Consider the following 18,249-nt stretch of genomic DNA (forward strand, 5'->3'; position numbering starts at 1 on the left):
CCTGGAGTTGGGTGGCTATTTCCTTTCCCATGTTAGGGAAGTTATTGACTACAATCTCTTCAAATATTTTCTCAGGTCCTTTCTCTCTCTGTTCTCCTTCTGAAACCCCTATAATGTGAATGTTGGTGTGTTTAATGTTGTCCCAGAGGTCCCTTATGGTGTCTTCATTTCTTTTCATTCATTTTTTTTTTTCTGTTTTGCAACAGTGGATTCCATAATTCTGTCTTCCAGGTCACTTATCTGTTGTTCTGCCTCAGTTATTCTGCTATTGATTCCTTCTGGTGTATTTTTCATTGCAGTTATTTTATTGTTCATCTCTGTTTGTTCTTTAATTTTTCTAGGTCTTTGTTCTTTAATTCTTGAAGGTCTTTGTTAAACATTTCTTGCGTCTTCTCGATCTTTGCCTCCATTCTTTTTCCGAGGTCCTGGATCATCTTCACTATCATTATTCTGAATTCTTCTTCTGGAAGTTTGCCTATCTCCACTTACTTTAGTTGTTTTTCTGGGGTTTTACCTTGTTCCTTCGTCTGGTACATAATTGTCTGCCTTTTCATTTGGTCTATCTTTCTGTGAATGTGGTTTTTGTTTCACAAGCTGCAGGATTGTAGTTCTTCTTGCTTCTGCTGTTTGCCCTCTAAGTTAACTTTTAAACAGTGAAATCTGTCCTGTTAAAACTGGGAATCTCAGGAGCTATTTTATCTTCTTCCCACCTCAATGACCTACCTCTCAGGGTATGTTATTATGAACTAGGATTTATTTTTCACATGTGTCTTTCTCTCACACCATCATTCAATTTGTCATGAAAATATGCTGTTTTGATATGCAAAATATATCCCCAAGCAGACCCTTCTCCATACTGCTGCTATCGCCACCTGGACAACTCATGTTCAAGTTACCCTCATCTCTGACCTCTGGTCGTGTAGGAGCTTCCAAGCTGGTCTTCCTGCTGCTGCCCTTGCTCTTGTACACTATATTCAGCACAGCATCCATGGTGATCCACTTAAAATGTAAATGACTTTATATAAATATAGATGCCTCTCTTTTGGTCAAAATCTTCCAGCAAGCCCTTTTTTCACTAAGAATTAAAGCTAATGTTATTACGATGACTAGTAAGGCTCTATATAAACTTACCCCCACCTGGCCTCCTTTTGTAATACCATCCCCCCATTGGCCTCATTGCTGTCCCTTGAACACACCCAGCATCTTCTTAGGGTTATCCTAGGAACTTTTCTCTAGCTGCTCATCTTCTGGAAAAACTCCCTCACTTCTTTAAATTTTTGCTGAAATATCACCTACTCAGTAAAGCTTATCCTTGACACACTATTTAATGATACAAATTTTATCCTCCCTAAGTCTTTGGCTCTACAGATTCCCCTATCCTGCCTTACTTTTCCTTTTTTCTTAAGCACTTAAAATATTTTAATATTCATTGCAATTTACTCATATATTTTAAAATTCCTGATTCTCCCCTCCCCTATTAGAAAGTAAGCTACATGAAGGCAGGAATCTTTGTTTTGTCCACTGATGTATCCCAAGCACCAAGAAGAGTGACTGGCTTTAGTAAATATTTGTTGAATGAATAAATGAAGATCATATGTGTATATAATAAAGCTGAGTTAGTATACTGGGGATTTGATTATTTATTAAATGAGTTTATTTTCGTATTATTTGGTTATTTCTCCTAAAAGAAGAATACAAACTCAGTTATAAAATTGGAAAACACCCCAGCATTCATTAACTGAGGTTGGATTAAATAAAACATGTCCTAGAAACACAATGTAGGATAATTCTCATATAAGAGAATAAATGTGTGGTCCTTGTAGATACTTGAAAAATTATTGTGAAATAATGTTAAATGAAAAAAGCACACAAAACATTCTGTGTAGGGAACATAAGAGTTTTTGGCATCAGTCTGGGGAGATGTCACTGTTTCATTCTCAGCCCTTGTAGTTCAGGTGAGCCTGACCTTACTCCAGAGGTGAACATGTGATCCAGGGACAGCCAGTCAAAATTCTCTGACTTCCTAGCCATGGTGATTGCTTCCAGTATAGACTTGAACACATGTTGAGCAGCGAATCTACATCTTTGTGTTAGCTATTGGGAAGTAAGTGTTTTCTGTGTGCTGTGATTATCAGCTCTAATAACAATGAAAACTTGGAGCTTCTATTGATTATCTTTGAAAATGAAACCAACACAGAAGATATGTTGGCTAAGAGGTGAAGGAAAAAAAGAGATCAATATCAGATGATATTTTAAAACTCCTGGACCTACCTAATTTGAGTTATATTTTTTTCACTTCTGAAAGGGTCCTGATTAGCATACAATCACACTGATTATAACTCTGTAGAACTTATATTTTTAAAATGAAGTATACATGAAGTCTTATTTACTCTTCTTATATTGATTAAGAACAGGGAATTTGATAAAGAATTTTTTTAATGGTGATAGTGTTCTTTTTTCCTCTTTCATTCAAGAACTGGAGTAAACAGTTAATAAAAACTAAAGTTCGTGAGTTAACTGAATTTTTCTGTTGTTTAAGCTTCAGGTTAATGAAGCCTTTGCTGTCAACAGTTTTACTGCTCTGACAAATTTAGAAACAGTACTTACTCTATAATTTTGTGTTTCGATTGTACAGAGAAATCGCAGTAATCCACTCCAATGTCTGTAAAGTCCACAAAGGTGGAGGACAGAATCTGGAATGCCCAAGGATTTTTTTCCTTGAGCTTTTGGCATACGTTAAATCCATCTACAATTTCTGAATCACCCCCAGTGACTGTTTGCTTTATGCAGTGCAGAAGCTGAACCTATGAAAAGAAACAGAGAACTATGTTTTAAAATGGTATGCACTTAACATTTTTGACAGTTTTAAGAAAAGATTCATAAAAGTTACTGAATTAAAATCAGCAAACCTTTTATATCTGTCTCTTTGGTGACAACAGAGAAAGAGGTTAGGGAGAAAAAGTTGCTTGTAATCAATAATTTATAGTTCAAACATTGTTATAGTTGAAGACAAGGGCACAGGCATATAATGTTCATTAGTAAACAAAAGGCACAGATCACAAGAGCAGTGATCTTTTGAGTGGGCACTCTGTGTTGACTTTACAGAGGAGGTGGGATTTAACATGGGCAAAGGAGGATGGATAAAATTTTGGATACATAGAATGGAATGGCAAGAGCTAATCAGGTGGCAGTGTTGATGGGTATGCAAAAATGCATACTTCACTGGGTCTCAAAAAGTTTGGCTGTGGTAGAGGGTCACAACTGGGAATAGTAGATCCAGCTGGAAAGGTAATCTAGGATTTCATCAGGAGAGTCTGGAATGTCAGATGAAAGATATTGGACTTTCTTGTGCACAGAGGGGAATTGTTAAAGTCTTTTGAATATGGAAGTAATGTAGTCAAGACTGAGTTGGAAATTATTAGTCTAGTGGTGTTGACAAGAGATACATTTTTTAAGGGGGGGGGAACTAGTGAGAGAGTAACTACTTGAGAATCTAATGCAGTAGTTCAAGCATAATGATAAGGGAATGAGGAAGGATGTGGCTATGAGGATGAATAAGCCCAAGGTACACTGGGAATGAGAAACCAAAAGGAATGTTAGTTACTTTTACTAAGAGTTAGGGAAAAATGTTTAACATTATTTCATTTTGAAAAACTAAATGTAGTAATATTTTAACAATATTCTTCTGAATGGAGTTGATTTGTTTTCCTCGGTTATATGATTCTTTTTGGTAAGTCAGCATGGGTGGGTGATTTTGAATACTTTTTTTTTTTTTTTTTTTTGCGGTACGCGGGCCTCTCACTGTTGTGGCCTCTCCTGTTGCGGAGCACAGGCTCCGGACGCGCAGGCTCAGCGGCCATGGCTCATGGGCCCAGCCGCTCTGCGGCATGTGGGATCTTCCCAGACCGGGGCACGAACCCGTGTCCCCTGCATCGGCAGGCGGACTCTCAACCACTGCGCCACCAGTGAAGCCCTGAATACCTAAATTTTTAATACCTAAATTTAGACAGTAATTTTTCTGCTTAAAGAAATTAACACTATTCAGCTTAAAGAAACTAATACTATAAACTAAAACTTCCTCTTTACTGAATAAAATAAAAATAAAAGCCAGTGTCTGACAGTTCTTGTAGAAAGGAAGAGGCAAATATGATCAAATACTCAGACTAGGGGGATATCAGTATAAGGGGGGAAAATATCTATTTGGCTTGGTTATCTCTGTAGATGGCTAGGGCAGTGCTGTCCATTAGAACTTTCTGTGTTGATGGAAATGTTCTTCTGTGCTGCCCAATATAGTAGTCCCTAGTCCTATACAACTACTGTGCACTTGAAATGTGGTTAGTGTGACTTAGTTAGCTTAAATTACAATGTAAACAATCATAGATGACTAGTGACTACTATATTGGATAGTGCAGATCTAGAACACAAATTCTGCCTCCTCCCGAGTCCACACAAAATTTCTCAATATTTAAAATTTTATACATACTTGATCTTAAATTATGATGTTATAATGCATATTTATTAATTCCTCACAACAGTCCTTAGAATTCGATAATTTCATCTCCATTATATAGATGAAGAAACTGAGAGTCAGGTGTAAACACTGGCCAGCTGGTAAGAACTCTGCTAATACATGGCAAAGCTAATGTTCAAACCTCAGCCTATTTGCTTCAAAGTCCTCATACAGCAAGTTCCTTTCCTGTAATAGGAGAAGTCCCTTTATAGTACTCTTACTAATTTGGTATTATGTGGTGTGTGTGTTTATGTGTTTTGTAAACTTAAACTTCCATTACAGGTTGATAATACCTTATTTTCTGCTATTAGGAGATAACTGATCTAAATGAATAATGGTTCAGTCCTTAAACTTATGCCATTTTTTTTAAGCTTGAAAAAATATGTGCATAAGCTGACCAAGTCATTGTAGAGAATTATCTCATCGCCAGGGTAATGAGGGGTGAAACAGCATGATTAAAAAGAAGATGAAATGGAAATATCAAACTCAAGTCTTCCAAACTCCAAGAAGGCAAAGCAATAGCATAACTTTGTCTTTGGGAGGATCTGAGTGTTCTTTAAATCCTTTTATACTCTGCCATAATGAAGTCACAGAATATTGCAAATACAAATCTTAAAAAAAAAAAGGTCAGCTGATGTCTTTTACATGTGTCAAGGCCAACTAATAATCTTCTTTTGTACATTTACATTTTAATGCCATCTTATGAAAGAAAAAAGACGATGGAGCCAGACAATACTTTCATCATGAATTCAAAAGGTAAATATACGCCTGATGTGTATAAAACCAAATTTGATGTCATGTAAGTCATTCAGAACCAAAAATATTTTCTTTTTAAATGTTACTTTATGGCAGCATGTGACTTTTGGCCCAGACAAAGACAGTGAAGGAAGCAACATCTGTGTTTCATTAAAGATGTCTCCTTATCCTCCCCCACGTGATTGAAATTGATCAAACTGAACTCTCAACAGGTAACTCATTATCCAGATCATTTCATCTGTACTGAAAAGAGCATTGATTTATTTTATTTGTTATAAAAGAGCGCAAACTTTGGTTTAATCCCTGAATAATTCAAAATGGAAATTTAAACAATAGCACAAGCAGGTGGCTACATTTTATTCATTATTTTTACCAGAATCTAGACATTTCAGGAATCATTTTTTTATTTAAAAATCTCCTATCAGATCACTTAGATTTGGATATTGCACTTGCTGGTAGAGATTGGTACAATTTTGTGGCATTTTTAAACCTCTTTTTGGAATATTTATTAAGTCTCTATTACATGTAAGGTGCTGGGTTAAGTCTTGAAATGTATGGAAGTATGATTCAATTCCTGTATTTTGAGAGTTTGTAATATATGACAATGTCTATAAATAATCAACATTTTATAGAAATTATGGTAATTAGAAAGTCCAACTCAAGATCCCTATGGTGTGGTGAAAAAACTTGATGGAGGCCTGGTTTCAAGTTCAAGTTCCCTATTAATCAGATGTCACCCTGTGAAAGTATTTAACCATGCTGGGTACCATTTCATCATTTAACATAAAAAGACATGATGTCTCCTGTCTACCTTAAAGGAATTCTAAGAGGCATCAAATAAAGCAATATAAGTAAAAATGCTTTGAAAAAATATAAAATGCAGAAAAAAAAAATAAAATGCTATGAAAATGTCAAGCCTTATACTTCAGGGACATTTATGAAGTCTTTTAATTACTTTTCCATAGGCTTTCAATTTTAACCCAGAAACAAACATAAACTCATAAAAAGCAGACAATTTAAAAATTCAAATAGAATCTAGTTTTCTAGTCTAATTTTTAAAACTTTATTCCATTTAACTTCTCCAACCTGTCTTTGGCAGATGAACTGAGCTGATTAGTTTGGCTTTTAACCCTCAGGGTTTTAGAAAATTTCTGGACCACGTTTAAAAGAAATCACATTGTGTGCCTTCCCCTCAATCCCTACCCAAAAAGGTGACTATTGTGGGTCAACTTCACTGTCGTCATTTAGTTCAGAGAAATCATGTGGTGTTTTACAATCAGCAAAATAAAATATGTGAAGTCAAATACTAGACTAGCTTAGTTAATACTGATGAGGACAATGGGTAACAAAGGCACAGGGAAAATGTGTCCAGTCAATATGATGAAAAACACAGAAATTTTGATTTTCCCCCATTTCACCTTCATTAGCTAGGGAACTGCCCCAAATTTCCATTTACTGTTGAAGATATAAATTTCTGTGTGGCTATTTCATTTAGTCTCATTTAGCTCTAAAAATAGGAACAAAATATCTTTTCAAAGGTAGTTTCCTGACCATTTATTTCTTGGTTTAACAAAATGATGCTTTTGTAAAAATGTAGCTGGTTTAGTAAAATGGTAATTTTGTAACAATGTAGTGGAAGAGGAGGCTTCCAGAAAATCTGGAGGATTTGTGGTTCCATTGTGAACATCTCCCTGCTCAATGAAGTATCTGATAGCTGGGAGAGTAGATGATTTCCACAACCAGACAGGGTTATTCTGCTTCTTGTATTCATACTCCTTTGTAGTACATCTTTGCAGCTTCTCCCATAAAAGGTGGCCTCTATTTCCTCACCCCTTGAATCTGGGCTAAACTCATGACCTGCTTTGACCAATAAAACATGGCAGAGATGACATTCTGCTGATTGAGGGGAGAGGATGACAGATCAAATGGAGCAGGGGCAAGTCATCTCAGCTACCACCTAGGTCAACCAGTCCCTAGCAGACTTAGCAACCACAGAACTACCCAGCTGAACATAGCCCAAATTGTAAAGACATGAGCTAAGTAAATGGCTGTTCTTTTAAGCTGTGAAGTTATGGAGTGGGTTTTTTTTTTGGGGGGGGGGGTTTGCAGCAATAGCTAACTGATATGAATGGTGGCCATGTGACTTTGTGGGAAAAACTCTACATTGTGTTCCCTGGTTTTATTTTCTCTTTTAACTCTCTTGGGAATGGTAAATGTTCAAAAAGACCTCAAGATGTACCACTGTGGTAAAATGTCTTGGCAAAGCAACAAATGCCAATAGTTATTTCCAGGGAGAAATGAAGAAATGTTAAAAAAACCCCAAACAAAACAAAACAAAACAAAAACATGAAAATCTTCTATTCCTTGGGAATATGAGGCTATTCAGGATTTAAATACAGAGATTTTCTGAGTTTGGATTGTGTTTGGAGAAAGATCTACATAAGACAAATTAGCTAGTGAAACATATAATCTTCTAGGCTCAAAATGTAGGAGGATATTAGTCCTTGGCCTGCCTTGTGGAAAATATGTTGAAGCTCACCTTACCCCAGGTGGATGATGGAGGGCTGGATAATCAGTGTGAAAGCTTAGCTTCCCAGTTGTGTAAGCCACATTGTTTGCGTCGATTTTGTCTTGCACTTGCCAAGTGTGTCTGTAAAATACAAGAAACGTGTTTAAACAGGCTGTCACTAAGTCAGAGGAAATGTGTGAGAATGAACTTGAGACATGGGGCAAATGGAAACTTCATTTTATGAAATAATTACCATAATGACTATGAGTCAGGAAAAGAGTCTGACCTTTCTTTGTCCAAAGTAACCGTTTCAGAATCAGCATCTCCTCATTTCTCTTCTCCTCTCCAAAAGAGAGTGCAGAATTTATAAAGAGGTGTATATGTGTGTAGGTTATGTTTTTTAGTAGCTTAATGCAGTTGAAAAAAATGATTCATTGAGGCAAAATTTACAGAACATAAAAGGAACCACTTTAAAGTGAACACTTCAGAAGCATTTAGAACATTTACAATGTGGGTAACCAACACCTCTTCCTATCTAGTTTCAAAACACTTCCATCACTCCAAACTAAAACCTCTTACCCATTAAGCAGTTTCTTCCCATTCTGTCCTCTTTCCAGTCTCTGGTAAACAACAATCTGCTTTCTATCTCTGTGGATTTACCTCTTTTGGCTATTTAATGTAAATAGAATCATACAATATGTGACTTCTTGTGTCTGGCTTCTTTGACTTAACATAATATTTTTGAGATTCATCCATGTTGTAGCATGTATCAGTACTTCATTCTCTTTCATGGTTGAATAATGTCCTATTGTATGGATATACCACAATGTTTCTATCCATTCATCATTTGATGGACATTTGTGCTGTTGCTACTCTTTGGTTATTGTGAATATTGCTGGTTTGAACATGTGAACATGTTCAAGAACATGCATTTATTTGAATAACTGTTCTCAAATTTTTTTGGGGGGGTAATACTTAGGAGTGGAATTATGGGATTATGTCATAATTATATCTTTAACTTTTTGAGGAAACACCAAATTGTTTGCCACAACAGCTGAACCATTTTACATTCTCACCAGCAATGTGTGAGGGTTCCAATTTCTCCACATCCTCACTACACTTGTTGTCTGTTGTTTTTTTAAAATTATTTATAGCCATCTTAGTCGGTGTGAAGTGGTAGCTTGTGGGTTTGATTTGTGAGAACCTAATGACTAAAGATGTTGAGCATTTGTGCTTGTTGGGCATTTGTATATCTACTTTAAAGAAATGTATTCAAGTATTTTTCCCATTTTAAAATTGTCTCTCTTTTTTTTGTTAAGTTGTAAGAGTTCTTTATATATCTGAGATACTAGACCCTTAGATACATGATTTGCAAATATTTTTGCCTCTTCTGTAGGTTGTCTTTTCATTTTCTTGGAATGTCCTTTGATGTTCAAAGTTTTTAATTTTGATGAAGTCCTATTAATTTATATTTGTTGCTGTTTTTGGTGTTATATGTATGAATCCACTGCCTAATTCAAGGTCATGAATATTTACCCCTATGTTTTCTCTTAAGAATTTAATGATTTTAGCTCTATAATTGATCCACTTGGAATTACTTTTTTATAAGTGGTGTGAGTAAGAGGTCCCAGTTCATTCTTTTGCATGTGGGTATACAGTTGTCCTAGTACCATTTGTTGAAGAGAGTATTCTTTCCCCATTGAATGGTTTCAGCACCCTTGTTAAAAATCAATCAGCTATAGATGTACGGGTTTATTTCTGCACTTTCACTTATATTCCATTAGTCTATATGTCTATCCTTATCCCAGTACCACAATATTTTGATTACTGTTGATTTGTAGTAAGTTTTAAAATCAGGAAGGGTAAGTCCTCCAACTTTATTCTTTTCAATATTGTTTTGGCTATTCTGAACCCCTTGCAATTTCCTATCAATTTGAGGATTGGGTTTTCCATTTATGCCAAAAGGCCATTGGAATTTTGGCAAGGACTGCATTGACTCTGTAGCCCACTTTGGTTAGTATTGATATCTTTAACTATATTATGTCTTATAATTCATGAATATAGGATGTCCTTCCATTTATTAGATCTTTAATTTCATTCAGCAACATTTTGTAGTTTTCATTTTACAAGTCTTTCACCTCCTTGGTTAAATTTATTCATAAGTATTCTTTATTCTTTATTATTCTTTATTATTTTATCTTTATTTTTTATTATTATTTTATCTTTTATTTTATTATTCTTTATTATTTTATCTTTATTCTTTATTATTCTTTATTCTTTATTATGTATTCTTTATTCTTTATTATTCTTTATTCTTTATTCTTCTAGATGCTACTGTAAATGGAATTGTTTTCTTAATTTCCTTTTCAGATTGTTCATTGCTGATATACATATAACAACTGACTTTTCTGCATGGATCTTGTATCCTCCAACTTTGTTGCATTCATTTATTAGCTCCAGTAACTTTTTTGTGCATTCTTTTGGGTTTTTTACATATAGGATCATGCCATCTGAGAAAAGAGATAGATTTACTTCTTCTTTTATCATTTGGATGCCTTTATTTCTATTTTTTGCCTAATTGCTCTTGTCGAAACTTCTAGTACAATGTTGAATATAAGTGGTAAAAAACAGCATTCTGTCTTATTCCTGATCTTAGGGAGAACTTAATGAAGTTTTAATTACACTCTTGTAACTTCACTCAGATCAAGAAACAGAACTTTAAGCTCAAACATATGCCCTGTCCCAGTCACCATCCTTTCTTCTCTAGAATAACCATGACTGTGACTTCTATATTTATCATTTCTTTGCATTTCTTTACATTTTTATTCCCTGAACATGTATCCTAAGACACTATGTTTAATCTTGCCCATTAAAAACAATTGTTATGTCTTTTAAGTCTCTTAATCTATATGTTTCTCTTCCAGCCTATACTTCTTACAATTTATTATTTGAAGAAATTAGTGAATTTGCCCTATAGAGTTCCTCACAGCCTGGACTTTGCAGATTGTATACTCATGGCGTACTTCAACATGTTCCCTGTCCTCTGTGTTTCTGGAAAATTGGCAGCTAAATGCAGAGGCTTGGGCAGACTCTCTCTTCTCTCTTGGACAAAACTGTAGATGTGATTGTGTTCTTTTATTACAAGGCACAGAATATCTAGATGTCTTTCTTTTTGTGATATTTGTTGCTCGTGCTCAATAGCTAGACCCACTAATTCACTGGGGATTCCAAATAGTGAAATACCAAATTAATAATTTCTTTTTTATTTATCAGTTGGAATACTTTTAAAAAGATTCATTTTCCCTCATCTACTATTTGTTTACCCCATATAATAGCTTAAATAGGGATGATGAGATAAATGCTTGATTCTTTCCTTTATTTACCATTTTGCTATGTAATGGGTTAGTTTTCTACCACTCCAAGATGAATAATAAGTTTTCTAAAAAGTAACATCATTGATGAAAATGGATTAAAATTAAATAGAGGTAATGGTTTCACAACATTGCCAATGTACTAAATGACAGAGAAATGCACATGTTAAAATGGTTAATTTTATGTTATGTCAATTTTACCTCTATTACCAGAGAATAGCTTGACTTAAACGTTATAAAAAGTTAATTAAAAAAATAACTAGAGATTACTTGCAACTCTGTGGCAAGAGAAGCAACCGTTATTCAGATTTTGTAAGGCTTTTCCTTGGAAGATTGAAACAATGGGTAATTGGAAGGAAGCTGTGTCTCAAAATAAACCAAAGCTGATTTGAAAAGATGTCACTATACATGCATACCATTTTATTGCTGTTATAATGTCTATTTGTTAATTTATGTTCATATTAAGTCATTTTCAATAAATATATATTGAAAAAACCTATTCTATTCCAGGTATTGTTTTAGCATTAGTAATATAGTAGGGAACAAAAAGGACAAACAAGTAATCACCAAATCTAATATCAGATAGAGGTAAGTGCTATAAAGAAAATAAAGCAAGGCAAGGAGATAAGGCTTGGGGTCAGGAGAACATCATGGTGGAAATGATGCTTTGGGAAATATCTAGAAAGAGCTGAAATTTTTCATAGAAACCTGAATTAAATAAGGGAAGGAGAAATGTGAATGTCTGAGAGATGTATTTGAGGCAGAGGACTCTGAAATGAAAAGGTTGGGCTTTTTCCCCATTCTCTGGGACTGAGAATGAAACTAGCTATTTTGCTCTGTTTTTTTTTTTTTTTTCTCATTTAAATTTGGGGTGGAAAGCCTGGTATAACTTTCATTAAAATTAAAGAGCCATCCATATGTGGGCATAAACTGGAAAGAGTCATAGTGAAAGGAGAAAAGGGTATGTATAGCCTGCTGCAACTCAAGTATGAGTCAGGCAATCCATTATATTGTTGTGACTATAGCCAAGAAATACATGTTCTCTATGAAGTTCGTGTCACTCCATGGTCCATATATAATACAGATTCAGATTATTGTCAACATCAGCATTCCAAGAACAATCTACATATAGGAAGGGATTTAGGTACAAAAAGAGTAATTTCATCAAATTATAGAATATATAATGTCTTCTAAGAAGATGATGCTGTCGACACTGTCAGGAGGAAATGACTTTATTTAGATTTTCTGTCCAAGAGTGATGATCGTTCTGCTTTGATCCATCTACATTCTCTTTCCTGGTTCCTCCTACGATCAAGGGTAAATGAACTGAGTTTTGCTGTGGCCAAGAGCTGGCTGAGATTCAAGGTGCAAGCTTTAGGCAGGGAACAGATCTTTTCTTTGACACTAACTGGCTTCTACAGGGATGGGGCTTGTGACTTGGCTTCTTCAAAGCAGTTCTCCAGCCCTCTGAGCTAACTGGCAGGGGATGGTAAACATTTTATAGCCCTAAAGTGTCTTAGGCACGGTATGGGATGTATAGCCTAAAAGTCTATGCTCACACATAATGATAAATCCCAGGAAAGTAGTTTACCAGTTCCAATCATAAAACCTTCTCTTAATAGTTATAGCATAAGTCTGGAAAAATCTTAGAAATGTCATTTGATTTACCTTTCTACCTCCTTATAGAAATGAGTCATGCCAGGAAGGCTTCTATGACTCTAAGCTTTCACTTATCCTTCTCAAATCCAAACCTCCAATGAAACATAGCAGAAATAAATGCAAGTATGATCCATTGGCCTGTGTAGAAAGCATTTTTAAAAAGTCCGCTTGTGGAGCCTTAGTGAGATTAGGGTGTACTTACATGCACCTCTTATTAGTGACATATTCTTAGGTTGTTCTAAGAAAGGAAACAACTCAAGCAGATTATCAGGAGCTGTCATGCAATAGAGGTGCAGGACCAGATTGTTCTAAAGAGGAAGAAGCAGGCTCAGTGTAGCATCTAAATCTGATGGTGTAGACTTGCTTGTAATTGTACTTGGGGCAGGTAATTGTCACTGTACAAATAATACTGCTTTTGCCAAAGATGTTATTAAACAAGCCTAAGTATTTTTACTGAGCTATTCATGTCATTCTCAACATTTAATTAGAACTTTCCCTATTTTTCCTCATCTATTCAAGAATTTTGTCAAAATCTTCTGTACATTAAAATCATGATGTTAAGGTAGCACTGTATTTCATGGAATTGGTTTGAATGCTAATTTACTAGATTCACCCTAATCTAGATGGCCAGTCATAGATACCATGGCATTTCATGATATTAATAGTGTTTTGTGACAAATTTGAATCCTTCAGTATTTATGGAATGCTGAAATTTTGTTTTCACTAGATTTTTTCTTTATAACCTGGGTGATAGATTTTATACTCTTTTGGTTAGTGGCTCACACTTGGAAAATCATGCTGAATTTATTTGTAATCTTTTTCTTTTTTGAAGTACTATTTATATGAAAAGATGTTCTAAACCTGCAACCTGGATTTATTGTTCCCAGCAGCTACAACCTCCAATGTTGACCTGCTGCAAACTCTTATTGTCAGATATAAGAAAGAATGCCTTTTTGAACATCATTACTTATCCCATTGTATCAAAAACATAATGTTCATATCTTATTTTTATTTTTTAAGTTTTAACATGGAAAACACTCTCCTAGCTAAAATAAACCAAAAAAATTTATAGTTAACCATCTAAAGGAATACATATTGCTTATTATTTCTAACTATAGTTGTGATGCTTCCACATGTGACTTGCTAGATGCAGTCACTCATCAGACATCCAGATATTTATTTTTCCATTATCATTTATTAGACACATACAATGGGCCAGGAACTGAGGATGCAGAAGTGAATAGAATAGTCATGGTACTTGCACTTCATGGAACTTACAGTCTATGCAGAAGACATATTAGTGTGATTTATCTTCCAAAGCTAACGTACAAGGTGTTATGAGAGTAAAGATGTGACAGTCAGGTGGAGAACTGAAGATTGAGTAGGATTTACTTAGAAGGCTAAAGGACATTGCAGGCAGAAAAAAATACCTTGTGAGAAGGCCTAGTGGAGGGAAAGAATATGATCTATCAGAGGATGTGAGAGATGAGCAAGGAAGATTTGCTCAATGGCTATTCTTGGCTTCTCTTCAACTTTCTGCTTCCCTATAGTCCTGTAGAGTCTTACAAAAAAAAAAATCTCATTACAGCAGGGAACTGAACAGCTCCATAAAACATAAAGATATGAAGTAAACAAGGAGGATTCTGGAATGTTGGTGGTGACAAAGTTTTTAATCTCTCTGAATTCTCTCTGCAAGACATCTAGAGTACAAACCCCAAAACTCAGTGACAATATCTAGTTAAAATTAGGTGACAAGTTATTTCCATGAACCCCCAAAATGAGTGAGTATAGAGATGGGCCTTCCAAAGCAACTGTGTAGGAGGAAGCAGAGGGAAGCAACTAGATGTCTGATGGACCAGAAAAATTCCCAAATTACTGACAGATATTCACTGGAAAGTGCAGTAGGGCAACTTGAGAATGGTAATTAAATCTGGGAGGGGATTTTGACATTCCACTATAGCTGAATACAAGAGGTCTATAGTAAGGAGTTGGAATAGTCTGAGCACCATGAACTCTAAAATCTTACTAAATTCCCTTCCATGATAAAGCTTCCTTCTGAGTAAAAGATCCTATGTTGAGCATTACAGGGACAAAGGAAAAACGTCTAGATGAAAGTAAAGGAGAAGGACTGGGAGGTCTTAGAATGTTATTGCCCATAATTTTGAAATATAGCTTAAAACCATAACTTATAAAAGGTTTCTGAATCACATCTCCCTTTAATAGTTAAGAAAACACATTTTATATAAAGATAAGCAACATACAAATGATTAAGGTTTAGTCTCATAGTTAATTTATAAAAGAGAAAGAAAAAATAGTGAAATAGCACACCTACAGAAAATACATCATTGATAGAAGGATATGCCCCTAAAAGATGAAAAATATATTTTTTTCTGTTTCTAACTTCTATTTTCTACTTATAGCTACTTCTAATGAATCCAGAAGACTTTGGTACAATATATGAAAGAATAACTTACATAAGAAGCAGAAACTCAAAAATGGGATGACATACTCAGAAAAGAAAAAAAAATTAAAAATAATTAGAAAATGAAAACTAAATTAGAAGAAATACAAGATCAAATAAGCATAACAAATAATGCCTTTGGATGACTACAGGATGAAAGGGAGGAAAATTTAAATGTCAAAAAAAAAAAAAAGAGAAAGAGATAGGGGACCTTCAAGGTGGCCTGAGGAGTAAGATGTGATCACCTTCCCCTCCAAAAATACATCAAAAATACATCTACACGTGGAACAGCTCCTACAGAACACCTACTGAACGCTGGCTGAAGACCTCAGACTTCCCAAAAGGCAAGAAACTCCCCACGTACCTGGGTGGGGCAAAAGAAAAAACAGACACAAAAGAATAGGGACGGGACCTGCACATCTGGGAGGGAGCTATGAAGGAAGAAAAGTTTCTACACACTAGGAAGCCCCTTCACTAGCAGAGACAGGGGGTGGGTGGGAGGGAAGCTTCAGAACCATGGAGGAGAGCACAGCAATGGGGGTGCAGAGGGCAAAGTGGAGAGATTCCTCCACAGAGGATCGGTGCTGACCAGCACTCACCAGCCCGAGAGGCTTGTCTGCTCACCTGCCGGGGTGGGCAGGGGCTGGGAGCTGAGGTTCGGGCTTTGGAGGTCAGATCCCAGGGAGAGGACTGGGGTTGGCTGCGTGAACACAGCCTGAAGGGGGCTCGTGTGCCACAGCTAGCTGGGAGGGAGTCCGAGAAAACGTCTGGAACCGCCTAAGGGTCAAGAGACCATTGTTTTGGGGTGTGTGAGGTGAGGGCATTCCTTCCCCGAGTGCCCACAGAAGGCAGAGCACTGCCTAAACGAGCTCCAGTGATGGGTGCGAGATGCTGCTATCAGCGCGGACACCAGAGACGGGCATGAAACGCGAAGGTTGCTGCTGCAGCCACCAAGAATCCTGTGTGCAAGCACAGGTCACTATGCACACCTCCCCACCTGGGAGCCTGTGCAGCCCACCCCTGCCAGGGTCCCGTGATTCAGGGACAACTTCCCTGGGAGAACACACAGCGCGCCTCACGCTGTTGCAATATCATGTTGGCCTCTGCTGCCGCAGGCTCGCCCCGCATTCTGTACCCTTCCCTCCCCACTGGCCTGAGTAAGCCAGAGCCCCCAAATCAGGTGGTCCTTTAACCTTCTCCTGTCTGGGCGAAGAAGATATGCCAGAGGGCGACCTACATGCAGAGGCAGGGCCAAATCCAAAGCTGAACTTCCAGAGCTGTGCGAACAAAGAAGAGAGAGGGAAATCTCTCCCAGCAGCCTCAGAAGCAGGGGATTAAATCTCTACAATCAACTTGAGGTACCCTACAACTGTGGAATACCTGAACAGACAACAAATCATCCCAAAATTGAGGTGGTGGACTTTGGGAGCAACTGTAGACTTGGGGTTTGCTTTCTGCATCTAATTTGTTTCTGGTTTTATGTTTATCTTAGTTTAGTATTTAGAGCTTATTATCATGGGTAGATTTATTTATTGATTTGGTTGCTCTCTTCCTTTTATATATATATATATATATATATATGTATATATTTTTCCTTTTTCTCTTTTTGTGAATGTGTATCTGTATGCTTCTTTGTGTGATTTTGTCTGTGTAGGTTTGCTTTTACCATTTGTCCTAAGGTTATGTCTGTCTGTTTCTTTTAGTATAGTTTCTAGCACTTGTTATCATTGATGGATTTGTTTATTGGTTTGGTTGCTCTCTTTTTAAACTTACTTTTTCATTTTTACAATTTTAATTATATAATTTTTAATTTTAATAACTTTATTTATTTTATTATTTTTTCTTTCTTTTTTTCCCTCACTTTTGTTCTGAGCCCTGTGGCTGAGAGGGTCTTGGTGCTCCAGCCAGGTGTCAGGTCTGAACCTCTGAGGTGGGAGAGCAGACTCCAGGACATTGGATCACCAGAGACCTCCCAGCCCCATGTAATATCAATTGGCAAGAGCTCTCCCAGAGATCTCCATCTCAATGCAAAGACCCAGCTCCAATCAACCATCAGCAAGCTACAGTGCTGGACACCCCATGCCAAACAACTAGCAAGACAGGAACACAACCTGACCCATTAGCAGAGAGGCTGCCTAAAATCATACTAAGTTCACAGACACCACAAAACACACCACCGGGCACAGTCCTGCCCACCAGAAAGACAAGATCCAGCCTCCTTCACCAGAACACAGGCACTAACTAGTCCCCTCCACCAGGAAGCCTACACAACCCACTGAACCAACCTTACCCACTGAGGGCAGACACCAAAAACAATGGGAACTACAAACCTGCAACCTGCCAAAAGTAGACCCAAACACAGTAAGTTAAGCAAAATGAGAAGACAGAGAAACAAATAGCAGATGAAGGAGCAAGGTAAAAACCCACCAGACCAAACAAATGAAGAGGAAATAGGCAGTCTACCTGAAAAGAAAGAGTATTACAAGAGACAAAGAAGGACACTACATAATGATCAAGGGATCAATCCAAGAAGAAGATATAACAATTGTAAATATTTATGCACCCAACATAGGAGCACCTCACTACATAAGGCAAATACTAACAGCCATAAAAGGGGAAATCTACAGTAACACAATAAGAGTAGGGGACTTTAACACCCCATGTTCACCAATGGACAGATCATTCAAAATGAAAATAAATAAGGAAACACAAGCTTTAAATGACACATTAAACAAGATGCACTTAATTGATATTTATAAGACATTCCATCCCAAAACAACAGAATAAACTTTCTTCTCAAGTGCTCATGGAACATTCTCCAGGATAGATCATATCTTGGGTCACAAATCAAGTCTTGGTAAACTTAAGAAAATTGAAATCATATCAAGTGTCTTTTCTGACCACAACACTATAAGATTAGATATGAATTAGAGGAAAAAATACACACACAGAAGCTAAAAAATACGTTACTAAATAACCAAGA

The 18,249-nt window shown here is 36.5% G+C and overlaps 1 protein-coding gene across 1 annotated transcript in view; it reads right to left on the reverse strand.

Moving 5' to 3' along the window:
• Window positions 1-18,249, reverse strand: part of BBOX1 (gamma-butyrobetaine hydroxylase 1) — a 71,678-nt gene that overhangs the window by 17,653 nt on the left and 35,776 nt on the right. Inside the window, exons 4-5 of the mRNA XM_079930221.1 lie at window positions 7,811-7,916; window positions 2,608-2,804 (exon numbers count right to left, since the gene is read on the reverse strand). Coding sequence (XP_079786347.1) covers window positions 2,608-2,804; window positions 7,811-7,916 — 303 coding nt within the window. The remainder of the gene's footprint in view (window positions 1-2,607; window positions 2,805-7,810; window positions 7,917-18,249) is intronic.

This window comes from Stenella coeruleoalba (assembly GCF_951394435.1).
Source record: "Stenella coeruleoalba genome assembly, chromosome: 8".
Lineage (NCBI taxonomy): Eukaryota > Metazoa > Chordata > Mammalia > Artiodactyla > Delphinidae > Stenella > Stenella coeruleoalba.